Source organism: Cervus elaphus, chromosome 33 (assembly GCF_910594005.1).
Source record: "Cervus elaphus chromosome 33, mCerEla1.1, whole genome shotgun sequence".
NCBI classification, from domain to species: Eukaryota; Metazoa; Chordata; class Mammalia; order Artiodactyla; family Cervidae; genus Cervus; species Cervus elaphus.
This window is the reverse complement of record NC_057847.1, coordinates 30,470,759-30,493,285: the sequence shown is the minus strand read 5'-3', so window position 1 is coordinate 30,493,285 and position 22,527 is coordinate 30,470,759. Positions and strand designations below refer to the sequence as shown.

General features: G+C 41.5%; 1 protein-coding gene and 1 non-coding gene across 5 annotated transcripts in view; one reads left to right on the top strand and one right to left on the bottom strand.

Annotated features, from left to right (window-relative positions):
• Window positions 1–22,527, top strand: part of NOSTRIN (nitric oxide synthase trafficking) — a 63,425-nt gene that overhangs the window by 3,929 nt on the left and 36,969 nt on the right. For all 4 annotated transcript variants that reach the window (XM_043894361.1, XM_043894363.1, XM_043894360.1 and 1 more), the window contains exons 2-3: window positions 7,407–7,492; window positions 22,180–22,263. In XM_043894361.1, coding sequence (XP_043750296.1) covers window positions 7,407–7,492; window positions 22,180–22,263 — 170 coding nt within the window. The remainder of the gene's footprint in view (window positions 1–7,406; window positions 7,493–22,179; window positions 22,264–22,527) is intronic.
• On the bottom strand, window positions 14,316–14,422 carry LOC122688822. The gene has a single exon (XR_006339569.1). It is a non-coding gene; the product is annotated as a U6 spliceosomal RNA (small nuclear RNA).

Genomic DNA, 22,527 nt, shown 5'->3' with positions numbered 1-22,527 from the left:
CACATGAAATCAATAGCACATGAAATCAAAGCCAAGGTCAAGAGATTTCATCCTCCCAAAGCAGGGTGCCTGGCATATGAAAGGCATTGAACAAAAGCTTATTTAATTAAATTTAAGTAGAACATCAGGTTTGTTTAACACTATGTGGACCACATAGTGATCCCTCCCCCACCAAAAAAAAAAAAAAACCCAGAAATTTTCATACTGGCACTTAGAATAAAGTGAATTTTTCTAGAATAGCTGAATTTTACCTTCTTAATCATTCAAAACATGGAAAGTTAGAAGGAACAGCTAGGCCAAGGTGGATATAGAGCATTTTCATTTTCATTTTTCATCTGTCTAATCATTTCATGTGCCATTTGCCTAGATTACTAAGTTTTTTTGTAATGATAATATTTATCCAACAGAATTTGCTTATAAGCACTGGGCAGAAACACTTTCTTACTGTCAGAATGGGAAATGTCTGTGTACATCAGCAGTCTACCTAAAGGGATTTTTAGGGTCTCAGAAAGATCCCACTTATTTCTCTACCAGTCTGAAATCCCTTTTTCAGGAAAAAATCTTTTTTCCCAGTAATTAATGACCCCAGGGAAAAGCAGCCTGTTAGTGCAATAAATTCATAGGAAGATGTAAGATCAACAGTAGGTTCTTTCTTGGAATGAATATTTGGTAAGGGGTAGGATATTCAAAAGCTCAGTAGGTGGGAAAAGAACATGAAAAAATGATCTTCCACATTCCTCTGAGTAGAGCAAACTCTTCTGCACCCGTTGATGGCATTGAGGAGCCGTCTGCACTGCTCATGATACTGAAAGGTAATGCCACTCTGAATTCACTCAGCGTGGTTATCTGCACGTGTGCATGCTATGCTGCTTCCTTCTCGTCTGACTCTTTGTGACCCTGTGGATTGTGGCCTGCCAGGCTCCTCTGTCCGTGGGATTCTCCAGGCAGGAATACTGGAGTGGGTTGCCATGCCTGTGTCCTAGTGTGATATACTGACTGTGCTGTGCTATGCTTAGTCGCTCAGCCTTGTCTGACTCTTTGTGACCCCACGGACTATAGCCTGCCAGGTTCCTCTGTCCATGGGATACTCAAGGCAAGAATACTGGAGTGGGTTGCCATGCCCTCCTCCAGGGGAGTCTCCCCCACTCAGGGATTGAACTCAGGTCTCCCGCATTGCAGATGAATTCTTTACCAGCTGAGCTACTGAGGAAGCATGATTATGCTGACTACCTGTTTATAAAACATATTTATTTCTGATGGATTCTCTAATTGGTTTGCTCCCCTAACATTTCTAATAACAGTTCTGTCCCTAATTAATGAAGCTATCTTGCTGTTTGGGCCTTAACTATAAAATAAGAGGATTGAACTTTAGTAGTTTCCAAACTGTGGTCCATGGAATCCCTTCAGAGACCCCTCTGATGGGTGAGACAGGGTGGGGAGGAGAGATGGGAGAGGAGAGGGAAAGCCAAAGCCAAGGTCAAGAGATTTCATCTCCCAAAGCAGAGAAGGTCCCAAGATTTTCTGCTTACATACGCACCCTACCCCCTACACTCTCACACACACACACACACACACATGCTGGATGAGATTGTCTCTGGGATCTGCTTTGATGTTTATGCAAGTCTGCTTTCCACAGCTTTTATCTTCAAGTCTGAATAGATAGTACAAGATGAAAAGTACAGAATCAATGATTCTAAAGAAGTGGTTATGCTGAAATAATGAAGGTATTCTTAGCAACTTTTTTATTTGTTGATGTCACCTTTATCTCAGTCTGTTTATCTCAGTTTATTGGGGAGTGTCCAGTACATTGTATGTAGAGTTAAAGATTCTCCCCATTGCTGTAACAAGCAGAACATCTCATTTTTATTTGATCATTGAGTTAGCAACAATGTAATGTATTGAAGCATTTCCTGACTTGTGTGTATCTGCACACTGGTTTGGGGGATGGGTTACAGGTAGGGTATAGCTGGGGGGTTGAGCTCAATGGCCAGTTGCCTCTGCCTTAAACAACTTTATCCATTTATCACATTGTTCCAGGACAGATAACATTTTCTACAGATACCATGATGTGAAAAAAGGAAGTACTAGCCTACTAAATGACAGGGAATCTTCCAAAATCTAAAACCGGGACGCCCAGGGGCAATTGAAGCCATAAGATATGATTGATTTGAGCAAACTCTTATTTAAAATAGATAACTATGAATGCAATACAGAAAAAGAGACACAGAAATACAGAACAGACTTTTGAACTCTGTGGGAGAATGTGAGGGTGGGATATTTCAAAAGAACAGCATGTATACTATCTATGGTGAAACAGATCACCAGCCCAGGTGGGATGCATGAGACAAGTGCTTGGGCCTGGTGCACTGGGAAGACCCAGAGGAATCGGGTGGAGAGGGAGGTGGGAGGGGGGATCGGGATGGGGAATACGTGTAAATCTATGGCTGATTCATATCAATGTATGACAAAACCCACTGAAATGTTGTGAAGTGATTAGCCTCCAACTAATCAAAAAAAAAAAAGAAATACAAATAAAAATAATAATAATAAAATAGATAACTATGAATGCCTTTGAGAAAGGCAGGCGGTCTCCATGCTGCCAGAGCTCACCCACTCTACACTAAAAGCAGTTGAGTTTTGAATCATTGGTTTATAAACTTTCAGGGTTGTCTGACTTCCTAGAACTAGTCTTCTGGAGATAATTTTTAAAAATTAATTAATTTATTTTAATTGGAAATAATTACTTTACAATATTATGGTGGTTTTTGCCATACACCAACATGACTCGGCCCCAGGTATACATGTGTCCCCCCCACCCTAAACCCCCCTCTCCGCCTCCCTCCCCACCCTCTCTCTCTGGGTTGTCCCTGAGCACAGGCTTTTGGCACTTGCATCCCAAGCAGGACGCAGCCCTGCTTCATGATTCAAACTTGCACTGATCATCTATTTTACATATGGGAATGTACATGTTTCAATGCTGTTCTCTGGAGATAGTATTTTTTAAATGTGTCTTGGAGAGTTTTGATGCCTTGATAAGTTCAGGAAATGCAGTAGTCCCAGGACAGGGAAAAATTCTCAACTGGTTCTGCTCATTCCCACTTCCACTAGGGACAAGGTTTCTCCTCCTGGCCCCATCCTCCCACATGGTGTCTGAGGCACCTGATTCTTTCCCCAGGACTTTGGTTGCAAATCGTCTCTTCTGGTGATGGTGGGCTGCGGGGGTCCATGCCCTCAGACAGCTCATCACAGAGACCCTTCCCTCCACTCCTAGTTCTCCAGGCGGGAGTTTCTTCTCCTCCCTTCTGCTCTGAAGGCTCCAGATCCTTCCATCTGGCTCTCTGCTTTGTCTCCTCCTTGTTGTTGTTCTGTCACTAAGCCCTGTCTGACTCTTTGTGACCTCCTGGGCTGCAGCACTCCATCCCCATTCTCCACTATCTCCTGGAGTTGGCTCAAATTCATGTCCGTTGAGTCAATGATGCCGTCTAACCATCTCATCTTCTGCCACTGCCTTCTCCTTTTGCTTTCAGTCTTTCCCAGCATTAGGGTCTTGAGTCAGCTCTTTGCATCAGATGGCCAAAGTATTGGACCTTATAGTGTTTAGGAGCAGAAAAACTCACTTTGCAAGCAGGCGTCCAAATCTTTCTCCGCTGCACATGGCCCCCTGATGTTTTTGTTGAGTCTTTATTTCTGCTTTGGTGTAAGCTAGAGAGAGAAACAGGATGCTATTTCAAAAGATACTGCTTAATACTGTGCAATACTGTGAGATATTTCTAAATAAACAAGAATGCTACAGGACGGATAAAAAAAATCATAAAATTTTATTGAACATGAAATAAGATTTGAACTAATGAAAAGACTTACTGTGCCCTTGGATGGGAAGTCTAAATACCATAAAAAAGTTAATTTCCTCAAATTGAGATATATAGATGTAATACAATTCCAATTAAGATCTCAGTGGGGATTTTTAAAAATTGTAATTAGATAAATGTTCATAGGGAAGAATAAATGCATAAGAATAGTCAAAGAAATTATGAAAGGGAAAGAAAATGTTGCTTAAAAAGAGCAGAAACAGGGAGTTCTCTGGTGGTCTAGTGGTTAGGATTCCAGGCTTTCATTGTGTAGCCTAGGTTCAAGCTCTGGTCAGGGAACTGAGATCCCACAGGCAGCTCGGTTTGGTCAAAAAAAAGAAAGAAAGAAAGAAAGAAAATATTACAATATTGCAATGTTGAAAAAAGAGCAGAAAAGTGTTGTTATCTCTGTAACTTAGGTAGCAAGAATATAAAGGGATATCATAATTAGTGTATGTATTATTATTATTTTTGAAACATAATAATGTTTCATAATTTAAAACAAAATGTCTGGTGCTCTGTGATGACCTGGAGGGATGGGATTGGGAGAGGCAAGGGAGGGAGGAGATACATATATAATTATGGCTAATTCATAACTATATGGCTGTATGGCAGAAACCAACGCAACGTTGTAAAAACAAACAAAAAATAGACAAATCACTTGTAGATGTTAAAAAAAAACTCTGATTTAGAATGATATTTAGCTATATATTTTAGAAATGCAAAATAAGAGTGGCTTTGAAAAAGAAAGCCTATCGTTACAGTCCTCCCATACACAAAATATGTCCCTAACTAGAGAGTTAGGGCTCAGGTAGAGGCCCCCAGGATCCAGGCTCTCTCTCTTTCTGACCTAAAATCTTAGCATGTGGCATCCACCCTCAAGATCACCTTATGGCACAACTGTCATTTTAATTCCCAGTTTCAGGAAAGAGGAGGAAGGAATTTTCACTGAAACCTAACATGAACTTTCACCCATCCCCCTTTGGGACGCATTTAATTGCATGGCTACACCCAAGGGTGAGAGAGACTGAGAAATGACTTTATTCCAAGGGCATGTGCCTGCTTAACATTTTTCTGTTTTATTTTCACGACACCTAGTTATGTTTTATTGGATGTTATTCAGTGTTACGGGAAGGAAATAAAAGGCTTAAGGGAGAATTTAGTGAAAATGTTTGGGTCACAAAAGCTAAGCAATTTTAAAGTGTTTACCAAACTCTCCCATTGTACTTGGAAGGGGAAGAAGAGGCCTGAGAGTATCATGTCATTCATAGATAACAATTTACATTTATGAAAATAAAAATGAGAAATCTTGGTTGCCAAACTGTGCTTTTACTCTCATGCTTCAGAGGAGAATCATTTATTTTTTTCTTTGCAAACTTTAAACTTTATTTTGTATGGAGGTATAACCAATTGGCTTCACAGATGGCTCAGTGTCAAAGAATCCACCTGCCAATGCAGGAGACATAGGAGCTGTGGGTTCAATCCCTGGGTCAGGAAGAACCCCTGGAGAAGGGAATGGCTATACGCTCCAGTCTTCTTGCCTGGAAAATCCCATGGACAGAGGAGCCTGGAGGGCTACAGTCCATAGGGTTGCAAAGAGTTGAACACAACTGAGCACATATAGCCTATCAATGTTGTAGTTTCAGGTGAACGGCAAGGGAACTCAGCCATACATAAACCTGCATCCATTCCCTCCCCAAACCCTCTCCCATCCAAGCTGGCATATAACATTGAGTAGAGTTCCATGTGCTATACAATAGTTCCTTGTTGGCTATCCATTTTGAAAACAGCAGTGACCTGCCCAAACTCCCTAACTATCCCCTCCCCCGAGCAACCATAAATTCATTTTTGAAGCCTGTGAGTCTCTTTCTGCTTTGTAAGTAAGTTCATGTGAGAGAGTCATTTCTTCATAATGAAGTCTACACCCAAGTGTGTTTTGCTTGCTTGGACAGTAGTTTAAAATTTTGTGAATTGTTTGCTGCAATTCAAAAAAAAAAAAATATTTTTCAGATCCCAATCCTCATTTCAGCTTTTTTGGACAAGAAAGCTGGTCTGTGGTCCAGAGTTGTTGTGGCAGCTATCCCTCCAGCTCACTGTCCCCAGCCTGCTCCTCCCTTATGCAGGTGTCTGATGGTGCTGTAAACCCGTGATTTTGCAAACCTTGCTTTAGGAGTCAACAATGTCCTTTGAAAGAGCTTTGCACTCTGACCCTATCCTTGTGTTCTGGGCAGTTTCAGTGAAGCTGTTTTTTCCTATTGTGCATCTACCAGATCCTGTGGTGGCTTTCTCTGTTAAATTCAGGGGAAAGTTAAACTACTGCATAAAGATCAAAGGATTTGGTATAATCTTATAGTATATAAGATTATGTTTCTACATCCTAGGTGTTGGTTGGTTCCACTCCTGAAGGTAGGGGCCTGTTTTGGTCCTTTCTCTTGGTTTTTCTTCCTCTGTGCCCTATGTCCTATTTGCCAGTCTACCAGCCCCTTACTCCAGGTACTGGTTGACAGCTGAGAAGTTATCTTGCCCTGAAGATTCCTGTATGGAAACATGGTTGCCCCATAGTAGGTTTTCAGGAAGTCTGAGCTTCCTGCTCTTTCTCCTTCTCAGCAGGGTGACCAGCAGCGTGCCCATGACATCTGAGGTCAGGAAGGGGCTGACTCATTGTATCAGCAAAGAGTCACTGCATGACACTCAGTCTACACAGAATTTGCATCCTCCTGGGTGCAATCTCATTTTGAAAAATGAAATGGGCCATCCCATCTCCCAGATGGAAACACTGAGATGATGTGTTTGGACTTGATCACCTCTCTCACCCACTCTGTGTCAGGAAAGCAGCAGAACCAACTGACACCCACTCCCTCTGGGCAATCGTCATCTATGTCTATCCTCAGAAATACAATGTTCAGAAGAACATTGTGAATTTTGAGGCATATGACAAAAATCTTTCGATTGGAATATTTTTGTCTTCAACTAAATTCATATATAGATACATTGATAAAGGTTTATTTATAAATGTATGAAGGTTTGGTTCAACCAAAATGTTCAGCTCATTATCATAACATTCTTATTACTAAAGTTCAATGAGATATAGAGGGGACTAGGAGAAATTTTATTAACAAACTATTCACTTACATTTTCTATCACAGTCAAGAAAGACTCACTTTAATGGTTCAGGGTTTGTCATGAGGTCCAGAAATATTATACTGGAATTTGTGGGGGAGACACAACTTGAATCTTCAGTGTATTTCAGGATGTAGTTTTAGCTTTCCTGTGACTAAGAAGAGTGACAGGAATCCAACTTCACCCACTGATGAAAAGTTTGCATTTGGCCTAGGAAGAAACAGATAGACCAGCTCTATTTTTTGAAAAGTTCTCCAGGGTCTTTCACATCCAGACAGAAGAGACTTCCTCTTTATTTTTAAGAACTCATCAAAGTGTACATTCTGCAGCTGCAGGATCATTTACGATGACAGCCCTCATCACAGCAGCATTCTGAATTTACAGGAGTTCAGTCTTTAGGAGTGCTCCTAACCCTTCTGTACACCTTTTCTGTTTCAGTATAATAAAGTATATAAGAACCTGAAGGAGTTTTCTCAAAATGGAGAAGATTTCTGCAAGCAGATCACATCCATTCTTCAGCAAAGGTACAAAATGCATGTTTGCACGGAGCAGTTTTTCCTCTTTAGTTGCAGCCAGCGACTTGACTGGAGGAGTGATTACAAGCTGTCCTACTTTCCAGAACGCAGTGTTATATTTTGGTACTTGAGAAATCGGTTTGAAGAGTGATTCTTCGCTATTGCACATTTATCACTGGGGTACCATAAAAATCAGGAAACAACAGGAAGTAATTCTGCTTGGGAAAGCTAGTCAAGTCCCTCTGATTATCACCCTCTCCTGGGGCCCACCATTGTGCCTGACGTATACTCCCATTACTGTGCTCTTCACACTGATGGCAATTATTCGTCTGCTTTTCTGTCTCCCTGGCAAGGGCAGTGGCTGTGCCTTACTCATCTTTGTATGCTGAGCTCTCAGAGTCTGGCCTTTTGACTTCTTCAGTAAGTGTCTGTTGAGTGAGTACATGGATGAATAAAGAGTCACCATTTTCAGTATCATCTTCTCTTAATACTAGATATGATCATGTGTTAAGCTCTTCACTGTGCTGAAATGAGCACACTTAACTCAGTCAAGAAATTACAAAAACTCCTGCTTAAAATTAGATTCCCCGAGGATTTAATTGGGCCTACAGGGTGCTTAGGCCATTTCTCTACATGTAGACAGTTCTATAATAAACAACTCCAAAGAGACCTTCAAAAGAGATTGGTTATTCTTTCAAGGGAACCCATTTCAAGTTTAAAATACTGTATGTGTGCCATAAGAGCAAAGATGCCTGAGTTAATTGCATCCTGTGTTAGTAGGTCAAGAGCAAGGGAGAACATTCACTGGTGAATGAGGCCAAGGAAAGATACAGGAGAGTTCAATCATGCTTTTATAAAGAAATAACCAGGTTTGAAAAGACCCTGATGCTGGGAAAGATTGAGGGCAGGAGGAGAAGGGGACGACAGAGGATGAGATGGTTGCATGGCATCACCGACTCAATGGACATGGGTTTGGGTAGACTCCAGGAGTTGGTGATGGACAGGGAGGCCTGGCGTGCTGAGGTTCATGGAGTCGCAAAGAGTCAGACACGACTGAACGACTGAACTGAACTGAACCAGGTTTGTCAAATGGAGTCAAAAAGAAAACAAGTTTAAACAAGTTATTTCTCTCTTAATAGCCAAATTGCTTTAATTCTATGAAAAGAAGAAAGAGGACCAATCTTGGAGGGATTTTTTTTTTCTATAAGAAAAATATTTTTTATCCATCTCAAAGGAAACTATGTAAAGTAAGACCAGTTAACTATTATACAAGTTCAACCTATTACCTAAATTAGAAAACATCTCCCTCCTGCAGATCAAGAAGAATCTGTACACAGAATAACCGTACAAGTGACCTGGGTTACAGTAAGCTGAGCCTTGATTATTTGGTGTCTACAGGTTCAAAACTAGTGCCTGGTAGAGAGCTATAAAGATAGACGGTCCATGATGGATAATGTCTGGTAAACAAACTCAACAAATAACTGAATAAATTTAAGAGAATTATTTCTCCAAAATGGCCCCGTTCTTTCTCCATTGTCTAGGTAACTCTGCATCCCTGCCTTGCCACAGACACACCTACTTTGCATACAGTCAGAACCTTCCTTTCTTACCTGTGTCTCTCTTAAAGTTGCTTCCTCAGGCTTCCATCTGCCCTAGACCTATTCACGTTCAAACTTTCCCACATGTTCCAGAATGGCAAATGGGCTCCAGTGAAGGAGAGACACTTGGGTAGCAAAGATATCTCCCTTCATGGTTTTATCTCTTCATAGAGCAGAATATAGAATTTGAAAATCTAGCAAAATGACGTGCGCATCTCTGGGATAAAAATTGCATAGCATAAATACAAAGAGGGGCTCTAATGGTTTACCTAGACTCAAAGAATTATGCTGGCTATTAGGTCATGTATGCAATGAATGCTTTCCTGAACAATGGGCAAAGCTAATCTTTCACAATTAAATCATTTCCCCTTAACCAAATACCTTGTGTGAGTTGCTTTATGTTTATTCCTGATAAATGTACATTTAGCAATGTCACCTCACACTTGAGCTTGAAGCTCTCCTTCCTTTGCTCAGTTCTTGGATCACGTAGTTAACATAAAGGATGTCATCCATGCTAGAAGAGTAGGTGTTGCCAAAGAACTGTTTTCTAATGGACACAAAGTCCTTACTAATCTATGAGTATGTGGTATATTGTATTTTTTTCCCAACAAATTCCCTACATGTCAGCTGGCAAAGACAGATGCTACCTCCCTCCATGACTGGGTCATTTCTTTCCCACTGGGAGTGATTCTGAGGTTCCTATCTCTTCCAAAGAAGTGTTTGAGAACATAATTACCATATCAAAAGGAAGAATGGTCGAAACATAGCTGGTATTACACTTGCCTTCACTGTCCCCATTCTGTAGTTAGTTATCAGTAGTTAGTTCCCTGGACATACAAAAGATAAAAAGCTGTTTCCCACCAGTTATCCAAACATGAGCACTCAGCTTATTTTCCTCTTAAGTGGAACATAAGATGGGCTTATTACATATGAATCAGTGATACCTCTCCTTGGTATTAGGAAAATGCCTAGAAAGCCAATAATCTTGGGAAGAAGCTATCTTATTGCTTGGGCTTTCCTAATGACTCGACAGTAAAGAATCCACCTCCAATGCAGGAGAATGGGGTTCAGTCCCTGAGTGGGAAAGATCCCCTGGAGAAAGGAATGGCAACCCACTTCAGTATTCTTAACTGGAGAATCCCATGAACAGAGGAGCCTGGTGAGCTACAGTCCATGGAATCACAGAGTTGGACATCACTGAGTGACTGAGAACATCATATTACTTAAGAATATAGACAAGTAACAGGAAACCCCATCAGACAAGTAAAAGGGTACTCTTGGAATACGTATAGCAGGCATTTCTACCGAGACACAGAAAATCATGACATAGAAATTCATGAAGATAAATCCAGCAGCCAACACATGAAAGATTTAGTGAGAGGGCATATGGTGCTTAAGAATACCTGTCACATAAAATGCATTCAGTAAATATTTGTAGATTGAATTAATAAATAAATGAAAGCTAATTTAAGGTTTGTTTTCTTATTATTACACCTATATTGTTAAACACAGCCTTTACTATCCTTGGATATTAACAATTGCAGACACCTTGCTGAAGAATCCATTGGAATGTGGTTCTGCTAACACATCTGTATTAGCTCCTGGCTACAAGGGACTGCATCCCAATCAAGCTCCAAGGCCAGATAATGTTCTATTTCCAAGCTCAGCTGCCTTCTTGCATTTGTTCTAATTGGTGGTGATAGAAAAGTGTGTTGGAATTGAAACACCATTTTGCCTGGAAATTCTGTAATTCATGGCTGTGCTCAGCTTCTTTTATCTAATTAGTTGCTTCAGTTTCCTTTTTTGTAGTAGCAACTCAGATTTAGCCAGAAACACACAGCAGCTCCTAAAATGCCTAATGCCAAAGCCATCACATTCACTTCAAAACAATCACAGATCAGATTCAAAAAGACAAAGGCACATTTCTAGAAACTGTTTGAACATTTGGTTCCCTGCCCCACAAAGCTAAAGTGTAAACAGGCTTTGATGGGAAAAATCAATTATTTTTTTCTCTAAGGAAGCTTAAGATCAGGTTTTCAAACAGCAAGTACCACAACTCTGGACATAAAAAAAAACATTTTTAATTAAAAAGAAAAGAAGAAAACAAAGAAGGAAGTGTAGTTGGTCATTGTTTCATCTACAATGCATTGCAGAGGCTGTCAATAAAAGATAAGTGATTAAAATGAAATCTTTAATAAATCCTTACCTTTACTAGTCTACCCATTGCTTGAGTGATCTTAGTTCCCACAACTTCAGCCCTTTTCTGCATATTGATAGCTCCCATATGTACATTAATAGGCAATACGTCTTAACCTGTACTTCAAACCATATATCCAACAGTCTATTGGACACTTCCAGCTGAATGCTCCATGAAACGACAATGGAAGCTTATCCAAATAGAGTTGATCAGCTTTTCTCCAAAGCTGGTACTCACTCCTCCTGGATTTTTAACCATGATTACCAGGACTTCTGCCCACCCAGTCAAGCCCAATATGGGGGAGCCACCCACGACCCCTTCTTCTGTCTCAGTGAAGTGATAAGTGGCTGCTCAGTCATGTCCGACTCTTAGCGATCCCTTGGACTATAGCCCACCAGGCTCTCTGTCCATGGAATTCTCCTGGCAAGAATACTGGAGTGGGTAGCCTTTTCCTTCTCTGGGGATCTTCCTGACCCAGGGATCAAACCCAGGTATTCTGCATTTCAGGCAGAATCTTTACTGTCTGAGCCACCGGGGAAGCTCCTCTTCTGTCTCAACTCATGACCAAGTCCTTATATTTCTCTCTTCCAAACACCTCTGCTCCTCTAGCTTTGTTTTCATTTCATGGCCTCTGCCATTGTTCGGGCAGAGCACTCTTAACCTGTCCTCTGCCTGGGGTACTGCCCTGCCGCTGGGCAGTTTGTACACTTCATGAAGGCACCTGGCTGAGGGGCATTGTGAAAGTAGCAATCTAATTCGCTCTCAACTTTCATGTCTGGTACCTGGGCTCAGAGTTGTGTCCCTTCAGAGGATCTAGTATTTCTCACCCAAGCAAGTTGCCTCAACGAGGGAGCATCTGAGACATCTTTCACTTTGTGGTCAGGACCCTGTTTAAGACCCTTCAGAGGTTTCCATGACATTTAGTAAAAAATTCAGCCTTTGTAAGTATTTCATAGAAGGAACTTTAAGATCAGCTTAAAGATCACATCCCTAAGATCACATCTTTCAGATCACATCTCTCCATCTTACTTACAGTCTCTGCTTGCAGAACCACTTGCAATCACCCCTGCCTTGGGTCCTTGCCACCCCTCCTACCTGCCATTATGGGTCCTGGCAGTTGTACATGCTGTATCCTCTGCCCAGGAGACACTTCTACCTTCACTGCCAGCTTCCAATCAATGCATTCTTCAGAATTCAGTCATCCCACTCTGGTTGGCCTTCAAGTCTAGACTCCACTAGTGTTTATCTCTGCTATGGTAGTACTGCCTTTCTGTTCACTTGTCTGTCTCCACTACGGGACATTGAACTCCTTAAGGGTCTTCGTATCCCACATGACTTGCACAGAGTAAGCATTCATTAGATGCTCACTGAGGGAATAAATGTATTCTCATGAGTGATTCTCTGCCTTCAGGCACTCACAACTTTTTAGAAGTTTAAGTTAGGCTCTTCACAAGGTGTAATAAATGAGTGTGTCAAAGAAATGTACTTACATAGAGTATTTTGAACAAAAGCTAGAAGAGAATAATAAAATCATAGAAGAGACCAGGAAGTGCGTTAAATGCATCTTATCTCTGGTTTCTCTTACTTAAAGTCTCACAATCCAATGCAATAAGTGAATACTCTCATCCACCCCTAACTTACAGATGGGGCTATGGAAAAGATGGCATATTGTAATTTCTACTCAGATCTACCCAGGCTTGGAATGAGGGCATCTTCCAAGCAGGCAGGCAGTCTGGGGCACAGCTATGGGAGTGATCCAGTTCCCTTCACAATGTATTAGGGTTTTCTATCATAAGCGACACCTGTGTCATCAAGCCCAGTGACTTTTGTAACTGGTAGCACATGGATCTATAGGAAACTCTCAGGGTTAACTTTAGCAGGTAGGAAGAAATTAATGGGCAGGACTCAGCACCCTTTTTCACTCCTGTTCCCACTTATTCGGAACATAGTATCTATACAATATGGTGGAATTCTGTATAAAATTTTGCTTTCCAGTTGAAAAGTTTAAAAAACTGCCTTTCTTGTCCATTTCACCTGACTTCCCCCACAACAACACTCCCCCCCACCCCCCAACTCACATAAACTCACTCAATTCAAGAATTAACAGACACAGAGGATCTGAGGAGCTAGACCAACCTTAGCTGTGCATCCCCTGGGCCAGAAGCAAGCAGAGACTCAATGAAACTCCCAGACTGGACACCCAAGCAGCATGACCTCCAAGTCTCATCTTCCTATTTCTCCTTTATCCTCACTGTTATCAGGAACCGGAATAAAGGCAATGAGTAATGATGAAATGGGTATTGTGGGCTAGAATCCCCACTGCTCAAAAAACCGCACCTGTGTAAAAATGTCTTTCAATTTTCAAATTGTTATTAACTTTTAAATACAGCCTATTTGTATGAGCTTGCCGCTGTCTTTCAAAAGGGAAACTGATAAAGATTGTGTGGAAAATGTCAGCATACCAGGCCCCAAGAAGCTGCTGCTGATAGAAAGTAGGAGGCCAGGAATGGGGGTGTGATATTGCAAAGAGTTTCAGAGGACTAAAATTTCTTCTTAATTCATAATAAAGGCGGGGGGGGGGGGGGCTTTGTCACCTGCTGTTTTCAGTCTTTTTTTTTTTCCATTTATTTTTATTAGTTGGAGGCTAATTACTTTACAGTATTGTGGTTTTTGCCATACATTGACATGAGTCAGCCATGGATTTACATGTATTCCCCATCCTGATCCCCCCTCCCACCTCCCTCTCCACCCGATCCCTCTGGGTCTTCCCAGTGCACCAGGCCCGAGCACTTGTCTCATGCATCCAACCTGGGCTGATGATCTGTTTCACCCTAGATAATATACATGTTTCGATGCTGTTCTCTCGACACATCCCACCCTCGCCTTCTCCCACAGAGTCCAAAACTCTGTTCTGTACATCTGTGTCTCTTTTTCTGTTTTGCATATAGGGTTATCGTTACCATCTTTCTAAATTCCATATATATGCGTTAGTATACTGTATTGGTCTTTATCTTTCTGGCTTACTTCACTCTGTATAAAAAATATGGAACGCTTCACGAATTTGCGTGTCGTCCTTGCGCAGGGGCCATGCTAATCTTCTCTGTATCGTTCCAATTTTAGTATATGTGCTGCCGAAGCGAGCACTGTTTTCAGTCTTGAGAGAGCCTTCGTTCAATTTTAACCAATTCCTCATAGACACAGAGGCAGCTACAGTTTTCATTTTTAATCTCTTTTTATCATCTTAATTTTCTTGGAGTAGAGCTCTTGAAAATTGATTACCTGGTCACTTATAGCCTTACAGTTTAATTTGTGCCCTGTCTAAAATATTGAAGCTGATACCACATTTTTCTGTCTCTCCTGTTTTTTTAAATATGATTTATTTTCAAATCTAAGACAAATGTTAGTCTTTGACTTATTGGTTGATCTTCATTATTACTAATGAAAATGTGTTGACCTGCCTCCACATGCTGAGAGGAAATTAGAATATAACTGGATTAAAAGTCAGTGCATGCCATTTCCCTGGTCAGGGATTATTAAGACTCACTGGAATATTCTAAGATTGAGTTACCCATCCAAAAAGATACATCATCAATTTCACATGTGCCAAGACAATTGCTTGGAGAGAGAATCTCAACTCCAATTAGATACAGTAGCTGTAGGGCTAGAACATTAGCTCAATGTTTTTATAAACTAGTTTCCAATTATTTTAATGAGGGGGAAAAGTCCACGTCTCAATTTGAGATTAACTCTGCCTCTGTTGACTTTCTTCGCAGGTGGAGTCTTCTAGGCTAGAAGCCTTATTAAAGCAGATGCCTTAGAAGAAACCAGTGTGGCTGGGGGTGCACATTGCCATGTCTGCCTTGGGAAAACGTGTCCCTTTCGGACTCTGTCCATTCATTTCTGTTTAGCAGGAATTCTGAAAGGATATATATTCTGCTTCATGGGACCCTAAGAACAGATGAGCCACACGGCAGTGTTTGTTCCAATTTGCAAGCATTCTAACCTATAAAAATGACAGCTCTCTCCACACTTGCCAGTTGGAATGTGGCTTTTTAGTGATTTTCTCTGGGGAGAAATTTACCCATTAACCTCTGCTAAGATAAAGCCATTTAGGGTTAGAGGCCGAGAGTTTTTCAGTTGTAGGCAAACTCACCAGAACAGGAGCCTAGAGACATGTTCCCCTCCTCTGTACCGTTCATCCTCCCCACTTTCTCATTTCTTTACCTTCTGACATGTGGGGTGATCTGCTGAGGATTCTGAAATGGTCATTAGTGTTAAAATGCAAGAGGAAATGACTGCAGCCTGTTTCACTTGGTTGATTTTAATGCTGGTTTTAAATATGAAATATTTAAATATGAAATATATGTAACATTTATGTATTGTTGTGGTTTAAGTCCAATTCTTTGGACCCCATGGACTGTAGCCTGCCAGGCTCTTCTGTCCATGAAATGCTCCAGGCAAGAATAATGGAGGGGGTTGACATTTCCTTGCCCAGGAGATCTCCCCAACCCAGGGATCGAACCTGGGTCTCCTGCACTGCAGGCAGATTCCTTACCATCTGAGCCACCAGGGAAACTAATACATTTATGTAGTAGGGCTCCCAATAGAGTATTGAAGGCAGAGAGACGAAGGGTACAATTGTGCTGCTCAGAGAGGCTGTGTCCAGCTCAGTCTGGCCTCAGAGGGCTACCTTGGTGACTTGTGATATCAGAACCCCTCCTTCCCCACTTTTCTAGACCCTCAAGACCTCCCCCTCCTCATCGAAGAAAGTGCATTAGAATGAACTGCACTGATGCAGTTTTTGGAAGAAGCCCCAGGAAGCTCATTCTGTCTTCTCCTAGGCTGCTGTGATCCCATTTCTAGCTGCTAAGCCTCATGAGTTGTGGTGAATCAGAACACCGCAGTTAAAGGCAGAGGGAGAGGCGGTGTCAATTTTAAAAAGCATTTGCCTCTGACTCCCCCGTAATTCTCCAGTTTCAGAGGCAGGAGAATAGAGTGCTGGGCAGGCAGGTTCTTGAGCCAGACTACCTGGGTTTGCGTCCCAGCTGTCACTTCTTCATGAGTGACCTCCAGCAGGGCAAGTTACCGACTAAACTCTCTGTGCCTCAGTGTTCCCCTCCATGAAATGGGTAGAGTCAGTGTGCCTTCTTAATGGGAGTGATTGCAGGTTATGAGGAAACATACCTGAAGCACTTAGAATGTTGCCTGTCATGTTGTATAATAAATGCTTGTTTCCATGTAGACAAAACACAGGTCAAGCCTCATCAACATGTCACAAATTTGTCAGGAGAGACCGCACTGTTTGGACACAAACTTCATGGGCAGAATTACAAGAGTTTTTAAGCTGTATCAGTTCAGTTCGCTGTATACCAACCTATAAAACTACAAATCCACTTCCTGTAGATTTCTAAGATAATTGTATGTAAAGAGAAGCCTTCCAAAGCAAGAGATGCTGTGTGGTAGTTGGGTCTCTTTAGGCTGGTTTCCTTCTGTTCATGAGAGAAAGCCAGCAGAGACACGGAGTTCAAAACGGAAGAGCCCATCAGTTCAAAGTGAGCAGGACCCTCCCCTTCCTTGCCATCAAAGCTCATTCCGCCCCCCTTCCCCCAACCCCGCAGGTGAATCAGAAAGGGTTAAGGATGTAAAGGAACACCATGCTTCACACTCTCACTGTCTTTTTTATTTCTGCTTAGCCTCCGAGCTATCTTTTATGACCTGCAAGAACTGTGTAAAAGTGAAACTGAATTCTGAGGAAGAGCCTGTGCCTGACAGCATTCCCTTTCCTGTGGGAGCCAGTCAGGACGGTTCTGGAGTGTGCCTTCTTTCCCCCACACCTCTCTGTCTCTGTATGTTTGGGGTGTTCTGAATGTTTAGGAATTCTTTTGGATACATACTCATAATCATATTGTTGCAGGAAGGGCCCTTCCAGGGCCCTAAACGGGGCTCGTGTCTAACACTCAGAAATAAATTGTCCGAGGAGACACATGTGCAGATGAAGCAAGAGATTTTTTTGGGAAAGGGCGCCTGGGTGGAGAGCAGGACGGTTATATAGCAGACGGACTACCTGGCAGAGGCCACAGCATGTGCAAAGACCCTGAGGCAGGATGACATCTGGCTACAGAACAAGGGTATGGTGAACAAGGGGATGACAGGCGAAGACATCAGAAAGAGGGCCAGGGGTCAGATGGTGCAGGTCAATAGAAATCACTCCAGTCTTTGAGCCTCTGTTTGGATGATTGCCACATCTTAATTATCATAAAACCCCTTAAGGTAAGTCTGATTACTTCCTTTTTTTTTTTTTTTTTAAATTTTTTTATTAGTTGGAGGCTAATTACTTCACAACATTTCAGTGGGTTTTGTCATACATTGATATGAATCAGCCATAGATTTACACTTATTCCCCATCCCAATCCCCCCTCCCATCTCCCTCTCCACCCGATTCCTCTGGGTCTTCCCAGTGCACCAGGCCGGAGCACTTGTCTCATGCATCCCACCTGGGCTGGTGATCTGTTTCACCATAGATAGTATACATGCTGTTCTTTTGAAACATCCCACCCTCACCTTCTCCCACAGAGTCCAAAAGTCTGTTCTGTATTTCTGTGTCTCTTTTTCTGTTTTGCATATAGGGTTATTGTTACCATCTTTCTAAATTCCATATATATGTGTTAGTATGCTGTAATGTTCTTTATCTTTCTGGCTTACTTCACTCTGTATAAGGGGCTCCAGTTTCATCCATCTCATTAGGACTGGTTCAAATGAATTCTTTTTGACGGCTGAGTAAAATTCCATGGTGTATATGTACCACAGCTTCCTTATCCATTCATCTGCTGATGGGCATCTAGGTTGCTTCCATGTCCTGGCTATTATAAACAGTGCTGCGATGAACATTGGGGTGCATGTGTCTCTTTCAGATCTGGTTTCCTCAGTGTGTATGCCCAGAAGTGGTATTGCTGGGTCATATGGCAGTTCTATTTCCAGTTTTTTAAGGAATCTCCACACTGTTCTCCATAGTGGCTGTACTAGTTTGCATTCCCACCAACAGTGTAAGAGGGTTCCCTTTTCTCCACAGCCTCTCCAGCATTTATTGCTTGTAGACTTTTGGATAGCAGCCATCCTGACTGGTGTGTAATGGTACCTCATTGTGGTTTTGATTTGCATTTCTCTAATAATGAGTGATGTTGAGCACCTTTTCATGTGTTTGTTAGCCATCTGTATGTCTTCTTTGGAGAAATGTCTGTTTAGTTCTTTGGCCCACTTTTTGATTGGGTCATTTATTTTTCTGGAATTGAGCTGCAGGAGTTGCTTGTATATTTTTGAGATTAATCCTTTGTCTGTTTCTTCATTTGCTATTATTTTCTCCCAATCTGATGGCTGTCTTTTCACCTTACTTATAGTTTCTTTTGTAGTGCAAAAGCTTTTAAGTTTCATTAGATCCCATTTGTTTAGTTTTGCTTTTATTTCCAATATTCTGGGAGGTGGGTCATAGAGGATCTTGCTGTGATTTATGTCGGAGAGTGTTTTGCCTATGTTCTCCTCTAGGAGTTTTATAGTTTCTGGTCTGACATTTAGATCTTTAATCCATTTTGAGTTTATTTTTGTGTGTGGTGTTAGAAAGTGTTCTAGTTTCATTCTTTTGCAAGTGGTTGACCAGTTTTCCCAGCACCACTTGTTAAAGAGGTTGTCTTTTTTCCATTGTATATCCTTGCCTCCTTTGTCAAAGATAAGGTGTCCATAGGTTCGTGGATTTATCTCTGGGCTTTCTATTCTGTTCCATTGGTCTATATTTCTGTCTTTGTGCCAGTACCACACTGTCTTGATGACTGTGGCTTTGTAGTAGAGTCTGAAGTCAGGCAGGTTGATTCCTCCAGTTCCATTCTTCTTTTTCAAGATTACTTTGGCTATTCGAGGTTTTTTGTATTTCCATACAAATTGTGAAATTCTTTGGTCTAGTTCTGTGAAAAATACCGTTGGTAGCTTGATAGGGATTGCATTGAATCTATAGATTGCTTTGGGTAGAATAGCCATTTTGACAATATTGATTCTTCCAATCCATGAACACGGTATGTTTCTCCATCTGTTTGTGTCCTCTTTGATTTCTTTCATCCTTTTAAAGTTTCCTAAAGCCACTTTACTGAGTGATAGCCTCTCCTGGGATTCTAGAACATCCAAGTTCATTGAGGGTGGTGGTCTCTTTGAGCTTGCTGCCAACCAGGACTCTCTCTTTCCATCAGTCAGAGCTTATTCCGAGCAGAGAAACCTTTTAAAAAACACTATGAGATATTTCTTTATCATCTTCATTATTTAAAAATATTTGCCTTAACCTTTTCTTATTCTTGAACAAGGCCTGCTACCAAATGGGTGTTTTCTGCACCTAGGCCTTAACATACATACTGCAACGGTCTTCTTTCTTTTAAAAAGTGGTAAAAATAACTTGGAGCACAGCTGTACTAATGAAGAAAAATGAATAGAAATTTAGCGACAGGTTCATAGCCCATGATGTCTGGATTTCACTTACAAAAGAGAACTGTCTTTCCTTTTTGGTCCATAACACTGAGTCTAATTTGTGTGAGAACATCCAAGTGTTAAGTTAATTACTGGAGAGTCCTGAGATTGTTCCCCAAATGAAATGGAGTCATAAATAATTTTTAAAGATGTTTTATAATAAAAATAGAATTGAATGACTGAAAAATATGTAACAAAGACTCTCTGGTCTATATTAAGATGAAAAACAGTATAAATTCAACTTAATTTCTTACATTTTTATTATTTTCATCGAAAAGTGAGGAGATGAATAAAAATGTGTCTTCATTTTGGTTATAGATGGGCCTAGAATGGGACATGGAAAAATCAGCTTAAGATGAGAGTGAATCAATGTATCCCAAAGAACTGAGATTTCTTTTGAGGGGCATGCCCAGATTCCCTAATGGGTCTTGTTTTGCATACAAACTCATGGGAATTCATCTTCTAAATCCCATGTTGGTCCATTAGGAAGCATGCTATTGTTTAGTGGCTAAGTCATGTCCAACTCTTTTGCAACACCATGGACTCTAGCCTGCCAGGCTATGTCCATGGGGTTTTCCAGGCAAGAATACTGGAGTGGATTGCCATTTCCTCTTCCAGGGGATCTTCCCCACCCAGGGATCAAACCCGAGTCTCCTCCATCGGCAGGCAGATGCTTTATCACTGAGCCCCCAGGGAAGCCCCAATTAGGAAGTTGCTGTTTGGTTAATTCCCCCAGTATCATATTACCAGCTATGATAGTCTAGAGCTAGGCTGATGGTGCTGGTGTCTCAGGATAAGTGGGAAAGTAGTTGGAATAGTTTGCAAGGACTGCCATAGCAAGGCACCGCAGACTGGGTAACTAAACTTACAGCCTCACTGTCACTTATTGTAGCTTAAACTAAAGAAACATTATTGTGTCACAGTCCAGGAGGCTGGAAGTCTGAGATCAATGTGTCGGCCAGGTTGGTTCCTTCCAGGGATTGTGAGGGAGGATCTATTCCATGCCTCTCTCCTAGCTTCTGGTGGTCTGCTGGCGTTTAAACTTCAGGATCCTTAGCTTGCAATTCATCATCCTGATCTCTGCCTCTTCATCTTTACACAGCATTCTCCATGTGTGTGTGTGTGTGTGTCTGTGTGTCTGTGTGTCTGTGTGTGTCTATGCCCAAATTTCTTCCTTTCATTAGGACACATCCATATTGAGTTCTAGCTCATCCCAGTGACTACATCTGAACTCAATCATTTGCAAAGACTCAATTTTCATAGAAGGTCACATTCACAGACAAAAGGGTTAGGACTTAAGCAACTTTTGTGGGGGAATGAGAGGGTAACAGGCAGGAAGGCCAGGGGTCTTCAAATGGAGGAAATAGACTGCAAGTGTCAGACATTTTTTTCCTCTCTCTTAATGGCAGGAGGAAACAAACTAGTGTTACATTTTTCCCCCCTTCTCTATACAAATTTAAAAAGAGATTTCTCTTAAAATTCTGTGTTGCCATAATGACACCTGGTTCCACCTGAACTTAATTTTTCTCAAACCTTGAGCTATCCAATGTATTTTTCTTACGGAAATATTTGTCTTAAGCTTTGTTAACGCACTCTGTATTTACCCCAGACTCAGTCTTCAAGTCAGTTCCGCCTAAAGGCTCAGACAAACCAGTATGTTATACTCATAGCTTGTTCTCCTAATCTGTTAATGAAACTATGTATTTGTATGGAAACCTGTCCTCCTTCAAGATTCGGTCAATCGCTTTATGGCCCCGGATGACTCACCTGGTGCAAAGGTTATCTCAAAATGCATTTTGTGGGTGAGGGGCCTGGTGCCATTCTCTGAATTTTGAGGCATTTCCTTTCTTTAATTAGTGGACTGCTAGTAGCTATATAACATCCACTAAAGACTAGCAAGGGGCTTCCCTTGTGGCTCAGCTGGTAAAGAATCCGTCTGCAATGTGGGAGAACTGGCAGGGGGGCACTCTTTCTGCTGCCTTCTGATGTCTTTGTCAGATGCTTTCTCTATCTCTGTTATACTTTAATAAAACTTTATTACACAAAAGTTCTGAGCGATCAAGCCTTGTCTCTGGCCCCGGATTGAATTCTTCTCCTCCGGAGGCCAAGAATCCCGACGTCTTTCATGGTTTAGCAACAACCTTTCAGGAACATAATCCAACCCATAATGCTACTGTACAAGAAGGTTAAATTAAAGCTTCTCTACCTTTTTAGGACTCTCCTGGATATCCTTAAAGATTACGCCTAGGACAGGAGAATCCTTCTAGTAGACAAATCATCTCTTTATGCACTACATTATCAGCCTGGGTCCTCCTTCAAATCTTTGTGTGCGGATGTGTGTTTTTCTTGATTTCCAGTCATTGTATCCTATCCAACAAGAGCTCTCCCTTTGCTAACAGGGCAAATCTGGAGATTAACTATGCCAAAGGACTTCAGAAACTGGCAACCAAGCTAAGCAAAACATTACAGAGCACAAAGAAAAAGTAAGTACATGGAAGAGGTAAGGCAAAAATCACTCTTAAAAATAATTTTTAAAAAGTGACATTGTTGTAGCCACGTGTTCCGGGAAACAAATTCACTCAGAAGGACAATGCAGATAGTGGAGTGCAGTTTATTACACCAGTGGACCCAAGGCAGAGTCTCCTCTTAGCCAAGGACCCCGACCAGTTTTTGTGAAAACCTTATGTACCCTAAGTGTACGTGCTCAAACCCACCTCCCCAAATTCTCTGAAACTAGTCTGAACAAA